Source organism: Prorops nasuta, unplaced genomic scaffold (genome assembly GCF_024137725.1).
Source record: "Prorops nasuta isolate Cenicafe-Biocafe unplaced genomic scaffold, Cenicafe_Pnas_1.2 PNAS00010, whole genome shotgun sequence".
NCBI lineage: Eukaryota > Metazoa > Arthropoda > Insecta > Hymenoptera > Bethylidae > Prorops > Prorops nasuta.
In genome coordinates, this window is record NW_027116807.1 from 7,043,467 (window position 1) to 7,065,430 (window position 21,964).

A 21,964-nucleotide genomic window follows, 5' to 3' on the forward strand; every position below is an offset into this window, starting at 1 on the left:
ATATTTAATGTTTAATAGTTAAAAAAGATAGGATATCCGTGTAACACTGGAACCCCACGTCTTAAAACACAAAGGACATTGCATTGAAATAAAGGAGACTGTCCTTTCAAATAAAGGACGGTTGGCAACCCTATAGCTGTATGGGATGTAGTCTTATGAGAGAAATTATGAAATTAAATTGTATTTGAATATAAAAAAACATAGAATTTTACGATAAAACAGGTACTTCTCAAACTCGATTACACAGATTACAATTAGTTTAATAAAAATAGCCAGTAATCGAACAAATTAAGAGGATATCGAAAGTGGAAGTATGAAAAACACGAATCAGTATGCACTCAAAGGTCACTTCGGCTTGTATTCACTCTAACTTATTTGTTATATATTTATAACTAAAAACTCCTCTCTTATAAGAAATAATAGATTTCAAAATATTTTAATCCATTCAAATAAATTGCGAGTGCTTCTAACAGGGCCCCCACTTGAAACGGCGCCATGCGCCGGAGCCAACTTAAATTTTGTAAGGAATTTATTTTGAAATTATAATGTAATAAAACATCTAAGTATCTAGATAACTAAGCTATTCAGATTAAAATTAGTTTATATAAGTATATCCATTGGTTATAACAGTCTATCAAATGATATGATATTTGTTTACCATTGAGTGCTCTTGTTAACATTATTGATAGAAAATGAGAGATTTTAATCGAATATGATAGAAATCCTATAACTTTAAATGTGAAGATCAACATTCACTTTTCAAGATGAGATAGACTGTGTACGTAATCTTATAATATTCTATGATTTTATGATTGATATTGACATTTTTGGAATTCAGAAATACCATTGAATATGATAGAATAAATTTGTTATTATATCTTACCCAACATTTTAATAAGGGTGAAGGGGGGACCGTATTGAATATTGTTTTAGGTCATCCTTACCTCACATAAGCTTTTCCACAATTATAAATCTACCATTTGAACAGAAGCAGCACTATGCTTATAAATTGATAATTTTTGAAGAAACTGAATTTTTTAGGCTTCTTTTTGCAACGGTTTATTCCAAAGTACATGAGTGCACATAAATTGTCTCTGACTACAATGCTTTAAATTCTAATTAAAAATTTCATAATTGATTTTTTTTAATCTTTCCTATTATATTTTTAATCATGATCCAGTATTTTTATTAGCCTTTATAAAATTGTATGATGACTGAACAATATCCAGCAGCAGTTCTTATAATCTGAAAAATAGAGTTATACCAACTTATATAAAATTCTAACAATATTTGTATAATTACATGTTTTATTATGTAATATTTACTTTTGAATACGTCTCAATGGAGAATACACTAAATTTACCAGCGGTCAACTGAAGTGGTCTCCTTGTTCGGAAAATAATAATCATTAACATTTTGCTATTTCTCGGTGATAAGTTTTGCCAATTGGACCGAAAAACTGCGTTTCTTATTTCAGTACTCTAAAAAGTTAAATATTATAGGTTGAGAGATAAGAGCATCAGAGACGAATTATTCTGCTATTATCAGTAATTTACCGAAGTAGTAACTAGTTCGCCTATATAACAATAAAAAAAGAGAAACGTCAAGACGTAAATGACGTAGGATGCCAGAAAACTAATTTCATTCACGGGAAAACTGTCAAACTTGGAAATTTCCTGAAAAGAGAGACGAGATAGTTAGCTGGGCCATTCCACGTCAAAAGAGACAGATTTCGGAGTACAACACCGATTTTTTTTAATATATGTTAATATATAAGAAAATACAAGACTTTTGGCGCTAGTTTGAGTCAAAAATCTTTTTTCGTTTCGGAGATACGAGCTGTCAAAGTTTGCAGTTTTACTTTTTTTGGTAAAAACACGTAATCTTTGAAAATTTATGTCTCCTACACGAATAAAGATAGACGACTCTGGCTAGAACGAGTGTACTCAGAAAGAATCATACTTTATTAGAAAAATATAAAAAAAATAGTTTGTTTTAATTGGTTAAAACTATTAACAATTAAAATAAACATTTGAATTAACAAATGTGTTGTCATGCTCTGACAATTATAAAAAAATATCAGGAATGTTCCTTGGAATGTCCTCTACAAAGAAAAAAATTAAAACGCGTATACTCTCTTGGTGTTCATAGTGAACAAAAATATTTTATCACGACGCGCACGGCCAGAAGCGTCGTTCGAGCGGCGTAAACCGGTGAGGCGCATGAGTAACTGAGCGCGATTAGTCTCTACATGTCGGAATCCACTAATCTATGAATAATGCGAGTTAATAACATGTTTTAATTGTTTGTTTATGTTTTTATAACTATTATAAATTAACAATATATTTATTTATTATTCTGCTTTATAAGGAGTCGTTATTTATTTATAAAATAATTAGAAATAAGACATTTGAACGTGGCATTGAATATACAAATTATATACTAATTTATATTTACATATTTTATTGAATTATTGCAGAAGAAAATATTGTGAATATGAAATTTCTGTACTGAAAATATTTGACAAACTTTTACAATTGTATAATTATCTGATTGAGGAAAAGTTTTAGTTTGTAATTGTGTCTTTAAATCTATCGTTAAAAATGCACGATAATTTCTAGTTCCTTTAACTATTTTCACTTTTCAAAAAAATCTCGTACAAAGTGTTTTAATAAGCATTAAAATAATTTAAACGAGATTTTTTTGAAAAGTGAAAATGGTTAAGGGGATGCATTGAGCGACTCAAACATTCATTCAAGTTTATCTTCCAAATTATTAGGAATATGAACTTTTTTGTAGAGATTAAATTTACTCTTTTGACTGTACTGAAGCGCGCTACAAACTCGGTTTCTCAAAATTATAAAAAATAATTTTCATAAAAATGATGAATACTTGTAATTTTGTTGGTCATAATAATATTGAAAATTAGGCCTTGTAGCGCGCTAAAGAAAAGTTCTATGACTATATACCTAAAAATGTGGAAGATTTTTTTGAAAAACTAAATTAGCTATTGAAAGACAAGTTTTACACTATTTTATGGACGGAGAAGTTTCACAGTGCGTTAGACAAGGACAAGCCTATTAGCTCTCTTCGCTTCAGAAGGGGTACCCACTCTCTCCCCACCATTTCCCGCTAAAGAAACCAACTCTCCTACACACAGCAAGGTGGCTGCATGGCTAACGCTGCCTGTCTGTCGGCGTGAATCCGTAGCGGAATGGAAGAACAAATAATTATTTGTAGATTTCAGGGTTAGGTTTTCGCATATCCGGCGTTGTACCGCTCTTCCATATCATTTCGGGAGGTTACAGTAAAATTTTCAAAATATTTTGTCATCTACAAGTCTCAAAAAACTTGAATTAGTTGACGAAAGCGTGACTCGTAGCAGCCGACGCTAATGCGCTACACAACTTAGTGATCAACGTCGGCTGCTACGAGTCACGCTTTCGTCAACTAATTTAAGTTTTTTGAGACTTGTAGATGATAAAATATTTTGAAAATTTTACTGTAGCCTCCCGAAATGATATGGAAGAGCGCTATAACGCCGGATATGCGAAAACCTAACCCTGAAATCTACAAATAATTATTTGTTCTTCCATTCCGCTACGGATTCACGCCGACAGGCAGCGTTAGCCATGCAGCCACCTTGCTGTGTGTAGGAGAGTTGGTTTCTTTAGCGGGAAATGGTGGGGAGAGAGTGGGTACCCCTTCTGAAGCGAAGAGAGCTAATAGGCTTGTCCCTGTCTAACGCACTGTGAAACTTCTCCGTCCATAAAATAGTGTAAAACTTGTCTTTCAATAGCTAATTTAGTTTTTCAAAAAAATCTTCCACATTTTTAGGTATATAGTCGTAGAACTTTTCTTTAGCGCGCTACAAGGCCTAATTTTCAATATTATTATGACCAACAAAATTACAAGTATTCATCATTTTTATGAAAATTTTTTTTTATAATTTTGAGAAACCGAGTTTGTAGCGCGCTTCAGTACAGTCAAAAGAGTAAATTTAATCTCTACAAAAAAGTTCATATTCCTAATAATTTGGAAGATAAACTTGAATGAGTGTTTGAGTCGCTCAATGCATCCCCTTAACCATTTTCACTTTTCAAAAAAATCTCGTTTAAATTATTTTAATGCTTATTAAAACACTTTGTACGAGATTTTTTTGAAAAGTGAAAATAGTTAAAGGAACTAGAAATTATCGTGCATTTTTAACGATAGATTCAAAGACACAATTACAAACTAAAACTTTTCCTCAATCAGATAATTATACAATTGTAAAAGTTTGTCAAATATTTTCAGTACAGAAATTTCATATTCACAATATTTTCTTCTGCAATAATTTAATAAAATATGTAAATATAAATTAGTATATAATTTGTATATTCAATGCCATGTTCAAATGTCTTATTTCTAATTATTTTATAAATAAATAACGACTCCTTATAAAGCAGACTAATAAATAAATATATTGTTAATTTATAATAGTTATAAAAACATAAACAAACAATTAAAACATGTTATTAACTCGCATTATTCATAGATTAGTGGACTCCGACATGTAGAGACTAATCGCGCTCAGTTACGCATGCGCCTCACCGGTTTACGCCGCTCGAACGACGCTTCTGGCCGTGCGCGTCGTGATAAAATTTTTTTTTTCACTATGAACACCAAGAGAGTATACGCGTTTTAATTTTTTTCTTTGTAGAGGACATTCCAAGGAACATTCCTGATATTTTTTTATAATTGTCAGAGCATGACAACACATTTGTTAATTCAAATGTTTATTTTAATTGTTAATAGTTTTAACCAATTAAAACAAACTATTTTTTTTTATATTTTTCTAATAAAGTATGATTCTTTCTGAGTACACTCGTTCTAGCCAGAGTCGTCTATCTTTATTCGTGTAGGAGACATAAATTTTCAAAGATTACGTGTTTTTACCAAAAAAAGTAAAACTGCAAACTTTGACAGCTCGTATCTCCGAAACGAAAAAAGATTTTTGACTCAAACTAGCGCCAAAACTCTTGTATTTTCTTATATATTAACATATATTAAAAAAAATCGGTGTTGTACTCCGAAATCTGTCTCTTTTGACGTGGAATGGCCCTTCTGGATCTTTACTAAATATGATAAGAAACGATGAGCTCACCTTAAAGACCAAAAATGCTTGAAAGCATATCAAAAGAGTTGAAATTATGACTAGAATAAGAAGGTAAAAATTGAACGAATCTTCCATTATTCTGACGAGACTTGAAATGCAAAAAATGACAAAAGTTTCTTTTATCTAAATTTTAAAATTATTTTGATCAAAAGTAAGTATACAAAAAAAATTTATTAAATTGAATAACTAATTAGTAAATACTTTCTAACCAATTTAGATGATCGTGTCTCCTCACGATTAAGCCAATGGTTCTTTTGAATTCATTGTCATCCTGGCTGTTCCTGGACGAATTGATGTTTTCAAATAGTGTTTTTTGTAAGATTTTAAACTGGGCGCAAATGTGTAAGAGCAACATGAAGAAGAAACTATCCACAGCGGCGTAACAAATCGATAAAAAATGGACTGCTAGGAACTGCCCAGCGCACACTAATTGATAATTAGGTGTGACCTTCATAATTGAAGGAAACCACGACTGAAAGAAAAACTCTCGTTCTCGTCCATTAATTTCTGCCTGAATGATGAAGACTGCTCTCTCAAGCGTCTTCAACGAGGCAGTTCCTTCCGCGAGTAGAACGGAGATGATCGCAAATATCCCTGAGACACTTGCACTATGCCTTAATATCTCTGACTCCTTTTTGCCTTTCATGTTCTTCTGATCCATCGCGTATGACGTCACCACTTGTCCTAGCACTGTCAAAAAAAAAAAGGATCGTGTATAGAAACGCTTGTTAGAGTCCAAATAATCGACGCAACTAACACATATTGGTGTATAGCAAATATCGATATATAAATCTGAAAGCGCAAAGTACCTTTAATAAAGCAGTAACAATTATTCTTACAGTCTAAATTAAGGATAATCTCTCCATATCATGGTGTAGAATCGTTAAAAACTTACTGATTCTTCACACTGTAATCTCGGAAAATTCTCCTTAAAATTGCTATATAATTATCATTTCCTGATTCAAAGTGTTGTGTCTCCGTATTCATATAATTTTTCTTATTTACCTACTTAATTCTCAATGTATATTCTGTGTACTTTGTATATCTAACATACCTTTCCAATTGGATTTCATAATAAAGATTTTCCAGCAAGTGCAGAGAGCTGCAAAATTCGCAACAGTCAAATTTTCTGTAAGTAGTACCAAATTGTTGTACACTCTGAAAAGATTGGCCGTTTGAGGAACTGATATTAGAAGAGCAACGAAGGAAAGAGGAATACAATAGCGATAACGCACAAAAGGAAAATTCTTTTCTAATTTATGATCCTCTGGCCAGAGACCGATTATCAATAACATTTTTCGTATAGATTTCGGAGAAAGACTGTTTAACATGTTGAAACACTCAATCCTTAATCAAGTCTTAACTCGATGAAGTTTTGAACAGTTGTAATAAGTACTCAAGGGAGAAATTTTCTTGAGTTTTATTCTCATTGCAGGGATCTGCGCGCATGTCCGAGCACCTTAAAAGATTTAAAAACGAAGAAGCTAGGGGATCTGAGCTCTGTGGCCACTGCGTTTCTTCAATAATTTAATGAGGTAATTGAGTATCCGATGGATATAAGGGAACGCGATCTGACTAACTTTTTTTCCCTTCCTACAAAGAAACGCTCTTTATCAGACTTCTTTTTATAGGAAGAATAATAAATGAAGCAGTACAACGACGTAGCACAATTCGAAATGCTTTTCAACGGAGGGTGGAGCGTCGTGAATCATTGACAAGTGGATACTTTGTAATTATCGAGGGGAAAAATATGTTTCGAAAGTTTTTAAGGAGGGATTCAGCAGATGGCCAGAAGTGCATTGATCGTTCAATGAGCTTTTATGCTCGACTCATTGACAATACTCGTTCGAATCCTGTCACGCGATGAGCTACCAACATTTCGACGATTTCGCGAAGAACTAAAAATGCTGATAGGAATTTAAATTGAATCCTTTAATTAGAGGAATACGAGTTTTTTTATCAGGATAATTATTTTATAATTGAATTCTTGAAGGAAAGACCTGTTGAATAAACTGGAAGAAAAGTTGCATTAAAGTGCTCTTGGTGCTTTGTCATAATTAAAATTGTTTATATTGAAGGCGAAGGTAGGTATATAACTACAACTTTTGAGTTTGTTATAAGTAAGGCCATTTGTTTTGTGAAAGAGGAAACTATGAGTGTGTATCTTCTCTGCGCAACTCTTTTATTCTCTTCCTATTTCCATTAATTTCCATGCAATTTTAATACACTTTCTACTTCCGCTAATTCACCCTAGTTTTTACTTTTTTTGCTTTCGTATTAACACGTGTTTAAGGATAGTAGAACATTTCTAATTTACCAGCTTAATTACAAACATGCTATTCGTCATTATACAATAAAAAAATGTTGTAATTACAACAATTTTTTAATTAATTATTCTAAAATACTGTATATAATACCTAGCATATCATACCAAGTTTTTAAAATATAAGAAAATCTGGTGAATAACTAAAAAGTGGAATAATCTGGTTAGAGTAAGAAAACAATGATATTATTTAATTGTTAACGAGTTAACACTGAATCTTATGAGAAAATAGGCCATGATGAAGATATTCGTCTTAACACAATTTTTTTTATGACGAGTATACTCGTTGAAAGCAGTTAAGTGATTAAATAACAAAATTAAAAGCTGGGTATATTGTGTCATAACACTAGTGAAAGTTTAATAGAAATATAGACTGACTTTAAATTTTGATGAAACTTATTTTTAAATTTTACGAATGAAACGGAATGTCGAATGCAAGGAGTAGAGCGACGTAAATGAAAAATTATGATTTAAGTGGTTAAGCCAATTTCAAACGTTAAAAATAATGACGTGATATTTAAGAATTTTTAAAACATCATATATTAATTTATTATAAAATGGAATTAAATAGGCTTATTCAGCTTAACTTTAAATATTAAAAAAAAAATGATTTCATTGAAAATGGTTTAAAATTAACGGTGTTGTCTTTCAGTACACACTTATTTCTTTTAACACACTTTACAGTTAGCAGTAGAAGTCATCATCAGGAATTCCTTTGGTAAAATGAAACATATCCTCTTAATTTACGTAACGTTTAGTACAAATAAGGTATTCATGAACATTGAAAATTATTCATTTTTGCAAAAATTGTGAGTATTTACACAAAAAATCTAGATTATTCGTTAAAAATTGCATATAAGATGTTTAATAATTTAAAAGATATTTAATGAATTATAAAAACTATGTATACTTCTTTATATAATGTAGGTTTAAAGATATTGACAAAATTTCAGGTCAATCGGTCCAATATTATTTAATTTATGCTGCTTATCACTTTTAAAAATAATGTTTTAAGAAAAACACACACATTCGAAGTTATACGCAACGATATTCCTTGGATAAATTAATAAAATTATTAGTTACCACTCATATACTATCCCAGCACCATATACTAAGCTATCACTCTGTATGATCCAAAAGAATATTTTAAGTAAAAAAAAAAAATATTCAAAGTGATCTAAGCCCTTAATAATAAAGTAAGTCCTACGTTACCTTATAAATTTTGATAGATTGAATTGTGAGCTCGAGGTTTCACGAAAAGATATAGTACATAGGAAAAATGGCAGAGATTGTAAAATATTTTATAATAAATGAAAAAAATAATTTATCGATATATCATGTTATGGGAAAAATAACTAACTAGTTAATAAAAATTCATATAAAGCGTTAATTTCGTAGATAGATAACTGATAAAATATGAGGGAGAGTGAGGCAAAATGTGTGATCATTCGAGGTAAAATGATCCCTGAGGGTTTTATGGAAACTATTAATACTCTTCGTTTAAACATTAATCAATATTAAAATATAAACTTTTAACTACATAATATAAAATAGTAATGTCTATTTTTAATACGTAAAAAATTGTTGACGGCATTTATATGTTTCTCATCGTTTTTCTGTAAGGTAAGTGATTTTTGAATCATATAAGAAAGAAGCGTGGGGATAATTTTCAAATCGCTCAATTAGGTAAATTATAATAATGAGTATGAACTTTTATTTCGTCTTAAAATTAATTTAAAACCGGTCTTGGTAAAATTTTAAGATTCGATGAAAGATGCGTAACGCATTTAGAGCAAAACAATCCCATAGCGGATTCATTGGTAACAGGCAGCCGGTGCTGAAAAAGTAATAACGATGATGATAACGAATGTATTTTACATCCAAAAAACGGTTAAAAACGAGGCTTATGGAGAAGATTGGATCCAGTGTACTTTTTTCACGCTTTTCGCGGTTTAAGCGATTATACTTGAATAACATGTTTTCTTTTCATAAAATACAAAATGTTAGCACTAAAATATGCTTTTCTACTCTTTTATTAGAAATATTATAGCTTCTGTCTACCGTATTTATAAATTTAAGATCATAATTTTAATTATTCGGCATGGGATCATTTTATCCTACGGGTGTGGGTAAAATGATCCTTTTGTAAGGTTTAGTTTAAATTGATTACTACAAAATATCTTTAACAATTTAATTTTGACGACCACGCAGAAATGTAAAGTAACATGTAATCTTCGTTACATAAAATATTTGCTACGTTAAAATCGATAATAGCGTAACCGAGATGGATGTTTCTTTAGGGGGATCATTTTGCCTCATGCACTCTCCATAATGGAAATATTTCCCTACTTATCAACAAGATTTTCAGTGTACTGTATTGCATTTGATGAACCATGTATTAGATTTTAAATTATAATCTGATAAAACACGTAAATACCTAGATAGCTAGGTTGTTTTAGATTAATACTAGTGTATACGTATATTTATTAATTTTACAAGTCTATCAAATAATATGATATTTGTTTATCTTTGAGTGCAAAAGAGTACATGAAAGAGAGAAAATATTCAATATATATCCTTTTAGCTTCTTATCTCATAGATTGTAAACAATTTATTAGCAGAAATAAACGAAAATAATCTAATTTAATTCTTGAAGAAATATAATTTTTTCCAACCCTTCTTTTTGCAAGAATTTATTCAGAAGTACAGAAGTGCACATGAAACATTTCTATCTACAATGCTTTAAATTCTAATGAAAAATTTCATAATTGATTTTTTTAAATCTTTCCTACTATATTTTTAATCATGATCCAGTATTTTTATTAGCCTTTATAAAATTGTATGATGACTGAACAATATCCAGCAGCAGTTCTTATAATCTGAAAAATAGAGTTATACCAACTTATATAAAATTCTAACAATATTTGTATAATTACATGTTTTATTATGTAATATTTACTTTTGAATACGTCTCAATGGAGAATACACTAAATTTACCAGCGGTCAACTGAAGTGGTCTCCTTGTTCGGAAAATAATAATCATTAACATTTTGCTATTTCTCGGTGATAAGTTTTGCCAATTGGACCGAAAAACTGCGTTTCTTATTTCAGTACTCTAAAAAGTTAAATATTATAGGTTGAGAGATAAGAGCATCAGAGACGAATTATTCTGCTATTATCAGTAATTTACCGAAGTAGTAACTAGTTCGCCTATGTAACAAAAAAAGAAAAGAAACGTCAAGACGTAAATGACGTAGGTCGCCAAAAAACTAATTTCATTCACGGGAAATCTGTCAAACTTGGAAATTTCCTGAAAAGAGTCGAGACAGTTACGGATGATTGCTAAATATGATAAAAAACAATGCTCTCACCTTAAAAACCAAAAATGCTTGAAAGCAAATCAAAAGAGTTGAAAGTATAACTAGAATAAGAACCCAGATAACATTTTGTGTGCAGATTGGCAGCAGATTGCTAACAGAAATGCTCAAATTTTGTTGTCAGATTGCTATCAACTATAGAAACATTTGACTTGGTATTTGCCGTCAGAACCGGCACATACTAGCCTTCTAGCAGAATGACGCCAAAAACAAAACGCAATCTGTACACATAACCCGAGCGCAGATTTATAGCAGATTTGCGACAGAGTCTGCAGTACAGTCTCTGAAGGCAGATTAAAAACAAAAACAAAGCAGGATTTGTTACTCTATGTACGCTCTTTAAAATGTTACCCAATAAAACCAAAAATGTTGAATCAACGTAATTTCTTAACGCGTTATCTATAGCTGAAACAACGTGCCCTATGTCGCCAAAATCCACGTTTCTATCAACGGTTGATTTAACGTTTACACAACGGTTAATTTAACGTTTCTGTCCGCTTGAAAAAATTTTAGGATGAATAAATTGAATCGCGTGAATAATTTAACACTTCAATTTGCATTAAAATCACAAAATATTATAAGTTACCATTATACAATCAATTTTTACTAAAAAAAAAAAAGAAAAAATATTAGGAGATGGCTGGACGCGAACCTGCGTGCAGCAGGTTTTTCCTCCTACACGTAATCTATATATGAATTAATTGTCTTTATATTGATTTCTATCAATCATCGAATCTTACACACTATAATAATCTGCATCCTAGAAGCAGAGCGGACGATCCTTCGAGTCTCCTTTCTCCTGGAATTGGCTACAAATCGTAAAATAGCTGAAAGAATTTCTAACATGGCGCGCACCTTAACCACTAAGCTACGTTAGCATATAATAGATCGTTACAATTTTGATGAATATGCAACTGTTATTGAAAATCACCTTACATTATTTTTTATTTCGAATTAAATCCTAAAAATCTTTGTTGTTAAATATTTTTTAATCATTTGAATAAATATTACTAAAAACAATATTTGAACTGTTTCCTTGACATAATTTCAGTTCACGAAGAAAACGTTGTGCTAACATCATTTAATCGTTGCATCTATAGAAAAAATCAATATTTAAAATACATTAGAAAGATCCCATCAATCCTACCGTTTCATATTAGTTGTGGAGAAAAACATTGCTTCAACAACGGAAGTTAAACGTTATTTCTCTTGGAGAATACAACGTACGTTTAAAAAATGTTAGAAAGATGCCTTGTATTCAACCGTTTCGAATTGGTTATGGGTAAATACGTTGTTCCCTCAACGGCAATTAAACGTTATTTCTTCTGGATATTTATCATTATATGTTTAAAAATTTTCAGATATTATAATTAATACAATTTTAAACGGTGTACCACCTAGTGGCTTTAACGTTGTTCTAAAAGACGGCATCATGTTTATCGTTCTGCGCATGCGTCATACGGCGTAAGACATTTAAATCAAGTACGCAGAGTCTGCTGTGTTTCTGCTGCAAATCTGCTGCAGGCTCTGCCGCAAAGTCTACTGTGTTCCTGCTGTAAATCTGCTGCAGGTTCACTTGCGTTTCTGCTACAAATGTACTGTAGGTTCTGTCGCATAAAGCGATATCATATTGTTGTTAATCTGTTAGCAGAAACTGACAAGTCAGGTTCTGTTTCCAATATGGTGTCATTTTGTTGACTGGATTTTGTAGCAGAATTTCGTTTACTTTTGCACAATCGGATAAGGCTATCTGGGAAGGTAAAGGTTGAACGAATCCTCCATTATTTTGACGAGGCTTGAAATGCAAAAAAAAAACACAATGGTTTTTTTACTTAAACTTTAAAATCATTTTGATCAATAAGAAACATAAAATTTTATGAAGCGAGTAAATAAATAATTTGACGTTTTTCTAACCAATTTAGATGATTGTGTCTTTTCACGATGAAGCCAATAGCTCTTCTGAATTCATCGGGATCCTCGCTAATCCTAGACGAATCTATGCTTTCGATTAGTTTTTTTTGCAAGATTTGAAATTGGGCACAAATGTGTAAGAGCAGCATCAAGTAGAAGCTATCCACAGTCGAGTAGCAAATGGATAAACAATGGACTGCCAGGAACTGCCCAACACATACTAGTTGATAACCAGGTGTGAACTTCATAATTGAAGGAAACCACGATTGAAAGAAAAACTGTCGGTCTAGCCCATTAATTTCCGCATAAATGATTGAGAAGCTTCTCTGAAGCGCCTTTAACGACACAGCTCCTTCCGCAAGCAGAACATTGATGATTGAAAATCTCCCTGAAGCAATTGCACTTTGTCTTAATATCTCTGTCTCCTTCTTGTCCTTGGAGTCCTTCCAATCTCTCGCGTATGACGTCACCACCTTTCCTAGCACTGTCAAAACAAAATAAAGAATCACAATAGTCCAAATAATCGACACAACTAACACATATTATAAGTCTAAAGAAAATAGTGAAAAGCAAACATCGTATATATAGATTTGAAAGTGCAAAGTATACCCTTAACAGGAATCCGTATACCGACATTACAGAGCGAAAACTATTTCGCATGCAGCGTCGTTATTTGTTGACGGATTGCAAAGTTATTTCAGGTTTTTGGAAATGCCAGAAGCTTATCTACTAAGTTACGTTAGGAAAATTAACCAAAAATGAAAAAAAATTTTTGTTTAAATAAATATATTAACATTATTGAGAAACAACAATTCAATCGCAAAATTCCCCAACGTACTTTACTAGATAATGTTCATACGTTTCCAAAAAGTCCACATAAATGCAAATCCGTCAAGAAATGACGATGCTGCATGCGAAATAAATAATGGAAGAATTTCGTATTGGCGACTTCCCGAACACGAAATTCTTCCATTATTTATTTCGCATGCAGCATCGTCATTTCTTGACAGATTTGCATTTTTGTGGACTTTTTGGGAACGTATGAACATTATCTAGTAAAGTACGTTGGGGGATTTTGCGATTTAATTGTTGTTTCTCAATAATGTTAATTTATTTATTTAAACAAAAATTTTTGTTCATTTTTTGTTAATTTTCCTAACCTAACTTAGTAGATAAGCTTTTGGGATTTCCAAAAACCTGTAATAACTTTACAATCCGTCAACAAATGACGACGCTGCATGCGAAATAGTTTTCGCCTTGTAATGTCGGTATACGGATTCCCGTTAATAATGCAGTAAAAATTCTTTTCACATTGCGGTGTAGAATCGTTAACCCACCAATAGACGTGTGTCGGGTGTGCCACGGACACCCCATTTGTTTGTCGTTACTTCATGTATAATATTTACGAATTCAGATTTATTTTTCAATAACTATCATCTATGCGATGTTTCCTTTGGTATACAATAGCAGTTGCATTTCTTTAAGTTACTTCTGTTAATTAAACGTTATAACACATGTAAGTGACTGCACAAATTTTTCGCTAAGTTATTGATATATTTTTATTCTTGGGGTGCTCTGAACACCCCGCACGCCCATTGACGGATTAAATTTACTGATTCTTCGTACAGTTCGACAAATTCTCCTTAAAATTGCTATATAATCGTCATTTTCTGATATAAAGTGTGATGTGCCTTCGTACCTTTCCAATTGGATTTCATAATAAAGATTTTCCAACAGGTGCAGATAGCTGCAAAATTTACAACAGCCAAATTTTCCGTAAGTAACACCAAGTTGTTGTAGACCCTGAAGACATCGGCTGTTTGGGGAAACGATATTAGAAGGACAACGAAGGAAAGAGGAATAAGGTAGCGATAACGCAAAAAAGGAAAATTCTCTTCTAATTTATGTCCCTCCGGCCAGAGACCAACTACCAATAACATTTTTCGTAAAGTTTTCGGAGAAATACTGCTGAACATCTTGAAATATTCAATTCGAACGCTAATCGGCTCTTAACTTGTTCAAATTTCAAACTGTTGTAATACCCGAGAAGAATATTTTCTCGGACAGTTATATTTTGTCTTTTTTTTTCAAAGAATTATCCTGCGCATGCTCGAACCTACTGTAAAATTAAAAAGCTATAAAAACTATGAGGGACTTGCAATGACCGTTGTGTGTCGTTAATAATGTAATGAGAAAATTCAGTAACAGTTGGAACTTTGGAAGAACATGGGAAAAATAACCTAACCTAACTTTTTCCCTTCCTATGATCATCCGGCGTCAACAGGAATCAAGGTGAATATTAAATGAAGCAGTGCAACGTAGTACGTCTCGAAATGCTTTTCAACGTAAGGTGAAGCATTGTGAATCATTGATAGATGGAAACTTTGCCATATTCGAGGGGAAAAAACGTTTCTACAGTTTTTAAGGAGGAAATCCAGCAGGTGACTGGAAATACATTTACGTGGACTTTTGAATGCGCTTTTGTACTTAATGCCAGTGATCATCCGATTCTTTTGTCACGCGAACTATAAGCAGACAGACTGTAAGGAGTCCTTGCAGAAGACTAAAGTGGACTATGAAAAAACTGCATTGCATGGTCAAGTACGCGAAGTCCCACGACAATAGAATTAACACTAAACGTACCGAGGATTTTTTATACACGTGTGTTTACATTTGAAAAGGGTCATTTGACCCTGTTTGGTACGTTTAGTGTTAAAACAAAAGCAATCGAGTTTCTTTTCACACCTACAAAGGAATAATAAATATTACAGAATTAGACTAATTAAATAGCAAGGTAATAATTTATAATCATTTAGGCCCGGTTCCACAAGCCTTTTTTGATCAGGATTAAGTTAATTTTGCTATATTTTATGTCACATAGAATATAGCATAATTAACTTAATCCAGTTTAAACAAGGCTTGTGGAACCGATCCTTAGTAGTTTTATTTTTCTTTGGTATTAATTAAAAAACGTGATTGAGACAATAAGTGATGTGTAAATTATGGAGGGCATGGGCCATAATACCGAACATCAATCACTATGCGTTGTGATTATTGTAATAAATTAAAAGCAAACAGGAAAGTGTATCATTTGGATGATTTAGAATTAAACAATAAGAAATTACACATCAGAAAGGGCGATTTTCAACAATTTCCGGATTTTTCAACAAACTGATGCTTAATCTAAACAATTAAATCTTTTTAGGCTATATTTAAATTTTCGTTGGATTTCTTTTTCGATACGTCAATGCATATTACGAGTAAAAATATCGATACATTTCGATACAAATGTATTATAATATTATTTTTTTACGCATGCGTTGAGCGCCCTGCATTTCTGCATGGCATCACTGCTTAGCTAACCTACAAAGTTAAGACAAACACGCTGAGCAGTGGGCACGCTGGTTTACACTGTTTACAGTTTACATGCATTGCCCGATCCATAGCTAATTGATATTCGTTGTAAGTATGATTTTATTTAAAATTATTAAAATAATAAAAATTCTTAAAACAAAATATTTAGATTGTAACATCTTATCTTTTTCTATATTTTACAAATTTGATGACAGATAATATTTTAATTAAATGAAAATTTATTTCAGATCATGGATGATATGATGAACGATGAGAGATTCGCCCATTTGGCGCGAGATCCCAAATTTAGGAGAATTCCCAAAGCAGAGCGTAAAGTTAAAATAGACAAGCGGTTTCAGTCTATGTTTAAAGATAAAAAGTTTGCTGTGAAATATACGGTTGACAAAAGAGGCCGTCCTACAAATCAAACTTCAACAGAAAACTTGAAAAAATACTATGATATTTCTAGCAGTGATGATGAATCCTCTGAGAGAACTCTTAAACAAAAGGACAAACAACTGAAGAAAAATAAAAAGATTACAAAGGTATCTGATAATATATCTGAACCAATTACTACTAGAGAATCTGAAAAAAATGTTGAAAGTAATGATGAAATTTCGGAAAGTGATACTGAAGTGCCTTCGAGTAATGGATCTTTGCTGAGAGTTGAACCATTAACAGAAGATAGTGTTGTTTGTGAAGACAGTGTCTCTGCAAATGAAGGTACTGAAGAAACAAATTCAAATATCTTAAAAGCAGATTTAATTGAGAATGAAAAACAGTTACATTTAAAAAGTGAAAATGAAAAAAAGAAATTATCTGAACAAGTCAAGAAGAGATTAAAAGACCTTAGTATTAATTATGCCAGAGGTGAAGGTGTTTTGCTAACGGATAGTTCATCTGATGAAGAAAGTTCAGAGTACAGTGGTAATTATTTTTTTAAAAGATTAGTCCCAAGGACTAGGCTCAAAAGTTACTGTGTAGTTACTATTCATAATATTTCTTAGATGAAGCAGATGATATCGAACATGATTGGGGTGAACTGGACAAAGAAGCAGATACAACAGAAGAAATCACTTACAGATTAGCAGTATGCAATATGGACTGGGATAGAATACGTGCTGTAGATTTAATGGTTTTGTTTAATTCTTTCCTTCCAGGTGGTGGTTTAATTCGATCTGTCATGGTAAGGGCATAAAATATTTATTATATGTTACTTTACAATACATGATTTTAAAACTAATAATTGCTTGTAAAGATATACCCATCAGAATTTGGAATTCAGCGTATGAAAGAGGAAGAAATTAAAGGACCAATAGAATTGGTGGAAGCAAAGGAAAAAAATGGAGATTTAAATTTGAGCAACGATGAGGTAAAATATGTGAAAATCATTCTATTTCAAGATTAACCTTAATTTTTTTACACTTTACAGAATGAAGAAGGCTCAGCTTATCACATGGAGAAATTGAGACAATACCAGCTTAACAGGCTCAAATATTATTATGCTGTAGTGGTTTGTGACTCTGCTGAAACTGCCAATAAAATTTACACAGAATGCGATAATGTAGAATATGAATCAACTTCAACTAAATTGGACTTAAGGTTTATACCAGATGATATGACATTTGATCAGGAGCCCAAAGAAGTTTGCAATGAGTTACCAGATATTTCCAAGTATCAACCAAGGCAGTTTACCACTACAGCATTGCAGCAAGTTAAAGTTGAACTGACTTGGGATGAAAATAATCTAGAGAGAAAAGAAATAACAGAAAAATTGAGAAGTGGCAAAATAAATGAAGTGAATGAAAGTGATATACAGGCTTACTTGGCAAGTGGCACAAGCGATGATGAAGAAAATGAAGATAAAATAGGTAAATATATTATTTTTAATAAACTATTATTATTGGTAAATCAACCATACTTATTTTAGCCAAGGTATTAAAAGAGAATGAAGAGACTAAGGACTTGGACTCAAAATCCAATGAAGATGGAATAGCAAAGTATAAATTACTTTTAAAGAGTATAGAGGAACAAGAGGAAGTAAAGAAAAATCAGGAAATTGAGTTAGAATTTACGTGGGGCTTGGGCAATAAGGAGAAGAGTCAAAAGTTGGTTGAAGAAAGAATGAAAAAGCAAGAGGATTTTACACCTTTCGAGAAGTATCTCGAAAAGCGTAAGGAAAAGAAGAAAGAAAAAAGAAAGCAGCGAGAACTTTTGAAAGACGAGAATAGCAAAGGGTTGTCAGATTCTGAAGATTTGAGCGACAGCGACGTGGATGTTGCACAGAAAATTAAGAAAACTGGAAAGAATAGAAGGAAATCCTCAGAATCTACGGACGAAGATGAAAAACAAAAGAAAGCTGAACTTGAATTGTTATTAATGGACAAAACGGAAGAGCAAAGCAAACACCATTTTAATATAAAAGAGATCGAGAAAACTGCGTCCATGACAAAGTCTAAGAGAAAACGTATGCTGAAGAAAAGACCTGATAAGGAGGAAGCGAAGGAAGATGATTTCCAAGTGAACGTGCAGGATCCAAGGTTTAATGCTCTGTTCACGTCTCATCATTATAACATCGACCCTGCTGATCCACATTACAAGAAAACTAAAGGATCGGAAGCCATAATAAGTGCCAAATTGAAGAAGCGAGCTGCGGAAGATGTACCCGAGGTAAAAAAGTAAAATAAAAAGTTTTCTTATTTCAATATTCATAAACGAAACTTTATATCTTACAGGTAAAAGAGCAAAAAAGGCCGAAAGAGGAGAAAAAATTGAGCACAGAGCTCCAAGCACTAGTAAAATCAGTAAAGAATCATACAAAAAATATAAATAGACCAATTAAATAAGTAATACTTTATTGTATATATTTTTAAAAAGAGATTACAAAAAATAAATGAATAAAATATAAAATAAATTATTTACTTTCATTTATAAGCACTAACTTAAAAGAAAATTATATAAAATAATTATAATACTAGAAATAAGATTTTCATTCGTCTCTAATAAAGTTGTTAATATTCTCCTTTTTACAAGTATATTCGGGCGGACACTGTTGGGTCATTCCATACTCTATAGCTTTTCGAAGTTCGCCAACAGTCTTCTCGTACTTTTGCTCGATCGGTAATGCGCTGAGGAGAAACGTGCTTTAAATTTGAAGCTACCGAGTGATCTACAGCGCAGCTTGGCTTCTACGCATGTCACCAAGCGTGCGCGCGCCGCTTCTAAAGAATCGATTCGAATACTTACTGCGGAACGAGTTTCATGGTTTCCATGATCATTTCTGCAGCCCCGAGATATTCCCTCGCAATGTGGGGTTCTTCGCAAGCTGCTCTGTACAAACACGTGTCTCCGATCAAGTATCCTAGTGCTAATGCCATTTCTCCTTCGGTCACAATATTTTCTGCTAAATATAAAACTTTGTAACTAAAATATCTTAAACCAACGTTCGCATCCTCTCCAAATCTTTGCTTAATCAAAACAAAATACCTTCTTCCAATTCGCGTCCTTTATAACCATGATTACCCAAGTATCCAGCACCGAATACAACGGCTTTCAAAACCAAAAGTAAAAGTAGATTCGACAGGTTTAAATTGAGAACCTACAAGAATCGTTCAGAATAATCTCGATATTTAGCATAAACCGGATTAAATTAAATTTAAGATATATTTACCTGGCTACTCGAAGCAGATCTCTGCAAGAGTTCTTTAGCGATATCCGTCAACATAGATCCCGATCTACCATCACTGGTCTTCCGATAGTCTTTATTCTCCACATTACGCGCAAAGACACCACAAACTACCAGCACAAGGACTGTTATCACCTTCTTGTTTATCGTCATTGCTGCTTTTCAATCATGCACGATAATTAATAATAAAGATTTTCAAAAAATTTTCCTAGTATAATTATAATAATTTTGTTTTCTTTTTTCAGATTTTCGAGGATACTGCAGAGGGCAGAGTTCCGCACTTTTCGCTATGAAGTTTTCGAGTTGAAGTGGCATCATGGGCCAGGAGTCAGTGCAGTTTTATAATCTCTTTTTGCTGAGCCAGCTGAGCATGTCGGGAAGTCCCATTCGTTGGCTAACAAGGGGCAGTACGAGTATTTTCTCCATTGTGACCAGAACTCTTTTAATGATTCCTATTAAATTTGCCACTGCCAGGCGCATTGTCGTTTAACCGCCAAGGACTTTCTTCAAACGTTGACGGAAATAAGCGGTGAAAGCTACTGGAACTTTTACTCAAATCACCAACGCATCTCGCTCCTCCAGCTTAATTAACATTTACCAACAACAAATTATCCTTGTTCTTAAAGCGCTAAATATATTAACCATTAAACTGCAGGCGAGGTCATAAATTATAATGATGGAAAAATTAGTAAAGTTCGCTGTTGGAAAGTGCGTCTCTAAGGTGGAAAAGCATGAAGCAACATGTTTGCCTGAACAATTAATGTGGCGGAAGCAAGCTTCACGTGCTGAAAACCGTTTCTATTTTTACTTACTGAGCATTACGAGGGGAGCTCTACTCTGATATTATAAAAATTTAGAGAAATGAACGTTGGATGATGTAAGAAATTTGTCAAAACTTGATGAATGTAGTTGTATCACTCGTACAAAGTTTAGCTGAATGGAAAGTGTTCTAATATGATCAAAAACAATAAAAATAAATATTTAATTATGTAAGAGATTTGTCCAAATTTGATGAATATATGATTGTATCACTAGTATAACATTTAGTTGAGGGGAAAAGTTCACTTTCACCGTGATCATCCACCGAAAAATTCATCACTAGACAATATTATCATCCATATACGATTCAGGAATTATTTGCTCCTCTTATTCATTGTATATAATATATCAAAAAAACAGTCTTTGCCTGTAAAAAACGGACGCGGCAAGTAAATTGATCCTACCTAAACAGATCCTATTATTAATATTCCAATTAAAAAATGTAGTGAGACACACGTATAATGGGCAAGTATTTTTATCTTTATTAACACATTGACAGCCGGACCCGCGAAAACGCGGGTTATTGAGTCTGCCGTTTGAGCACCGAGCCCGTGAAAACGTAGGTTTTAAAATGTACTGTTTTACGAAAATATATAATGTTTAAAATTAAATTGTTTTTTTTTTTTTTTTTTGGCAATTCAGTGATTATAAACAAGCGAATAACGCCGACGTTCAGGGTGGCCGATACGCTGTCAGCAGAGCGCTCAGGCTTTAAATGTCTCTTTGGTCACCGGCTGTCAATGTGTTAATACTCGTTAGAAAAATATTCAAAACACAAAAAAGTTACTTGCTGGGCTTGTAATTTTCATACGTAAGTCACTGCCTTACAATTGTCTCATTCAACAGAGACAACAGTTGGGGAAGCGATGTATGTTATTGGTTATTACTCTTAAATCATACATTTTTATCCAATAGAAGTAGAAGTTTAAAAAGAATTACTCAATAGTTCCGCAACTGTTGTCTCTGCTGAATGCTACTAATACAAACGTCGTTTCACGCAATTTCATAATGTGGCTGTTTCATACTATTCCGTACAACTGGCCCGGCGAGTAGCTTTTTGATGTTTTAAATGTTTTTCTAACCTGTATTAATAAAGATATAAATACATGCCCATTATGTGTATCTTACTACGTTTTTTAATTGGAATATTGATAATAGGATCGGTTTAGGTGGGATCAATGTACTTGCCGTCCGTTTTTTTAGAGGCGAAGACTTTTTTTTGGTATCTCACAACGTTTTTTAATTATTGCAATAAGTAAACAAAAAGCAGGTAACTATATACGTACTTAATCGTGCAATCCAGAGAATAACGCTTATTTATTATTGTAAGAATAATA

At 32.5% G+C, this 21,964-nt stretch overlaps 3 protein-coding genes across 4 annotated transcripts; 1 reads left to right on the forward strand and 2 right to left on the reverse strand.

Annotated features, from left to right (window-relative positions):
- Window positions 1–1,070: 1,070 nt before the first annotated feature.
- LOC136776686 (odorant receptor 67c-like) lies at window positions 1,071–6,491 on the reverse strand. The gene is made up of 6 exons (XM_066732426.1): window positions 6,213–6,491; window positions 5,368–5,848; window positions 5,147–5,246; window positions 1,557–1,676; window positions 1,326–1,481; window positions 1,071–1,245 (listed from the first exon to the last, which is right to left on the reverse strand). The coding sequence occupies exons 1-6, from the start codon at window positions 6,487–6,489 to the stop codon at window positions 1,189–1,191; spliced, it is 1,191 nt and encodes a 396-aa protein (XP_066588523.1). The 5' UTR covers window positions 6,490–6,491; the 3' UTR covers window positions 1,071–1,188.
- An 8,047-nt stretch (window positions 6,492–14,538) lies between these two features.
- On the forward strand, window positions 14,539–19,016 carry LOC136776682 (ESF1 homolog). Of its 2 annotated transcripts, none has more exons than XM_066732421.1 (9): window positions 14,539–14,634; window positions 15,054–15,563; window positions 15,975–16,231; window positions 16,372–17,050; window positions 17,131–17,309; window positions 17,382–17,495; window positions 17,556–17,994; window positions 18,054–18,793; window positions 18,859–19,016. In XM_066732421.1, exons 4-9 carry the CDS (start codon window positions 16,375–16,377, stop codon window positions 18,967–18,969), a joined length of 2,259 nt encoding a protein of 752 aa, XP_066588518.1. In that variant the 5' UTR covers window positions 14,539–14,634; window positions 15,054–15,563; window positions 15,975–16,231; window positions 16,372–16,374; the 3' UTR covers window positions 18,970–19,016. The 2 variants fall into 2 exon arrangements, with proteins under 2 accessions (XP_066588518.1, XP_066588519.1); XM_066732422.1 differs by having other exon boundaries at window positions 15,054–15,370.
- Window positions 19,017–19,112: 96 nt separating this feature from the next.
- On the reverse strand, window positions 19,113–20,006 carry LOC136776689 (uncharacterized). The gene is made up of 4 exons (XM_066732431.1): window positions 19,794–20,006; window positions 19,610–19,721; window positions 19,370–19,523; window positions 19,113–19,251 (listed from the first exon to the last, which is right to left on the reverse strand). The coding sequence occupies exons 1-4, from the start codon at window positions 19,959–19,961 to the stop codon at window positions 19,113–19,115; spliced, it is 573 nt and encodes a 190-aa protein (XP_066588528.1). The 5' UTR covers window positions 19,962–20,006.
- Window positions 20,007–21,964: the final 1,958 nt, after the last annotated feature.

Coding starts and splice junctions, on each gene's coding strand:
- LOC136776686 (XM_066732426.1), bottom strand. CDS start 6,489: ATGTTAAACAGTCTTTCTCCGAAATCTATACGAAAAATGTTATTGATA. Junction 1,677..5,146: donor AAGCATTTTTGGTCTTTAAG/GTGAGCTCATCG, acceptor CTCTCTTTTCAG/GAAATTTCCAAGTTTGACAG. Junction 1,246..1,325: donor CCATTGAGACGTATTCAAAA/GTAAATATTACA, acceptor TCTATTTTTCAG/ATTATAAGAACTGCTGCTGG.
- LOC136776682 (XM_066732421.1), top strand. CDS start 16,375: ATGGATGATATGATGAACGATGAGAGATTCGCCCATTTGGCGCGAGAT. Junction 17,051..17,130: donor AGAAAGTTCAGAGTACAGTG/GTAATTATTTTT, acceptor AATATTTCTTAG/ATGAAGCAGATGATATCGAA. Junction 17,496..17,555: donor TAAATTTGAGCAACGATGAG/GTAAAATATGTG, acceptor TACACTTTACAG/AATGAAGAAGGCTCAGCTTA.
- LOC136776689 (XM_066732431.1), bottom strand. CDS start 19,961: ATGACGATAAACAAGAAGGTGATAACAGTCCTTGTGCTGGTAGTTTGT. Junction 19,722..19,793: donor GATCTGCTTCGAGTAGCCAG/GTAAATATATCT, acceptor CGATTCTTGTAG/GTTCTCAATTTAAACCTGTC. Junction 19,252..19,369: donor ACCATGAAACTCGTTCCGCA/GTAAGTATTCGA, acceptor GTTTCTCCTCAG/CGCATTACCGATCGAGCAAA.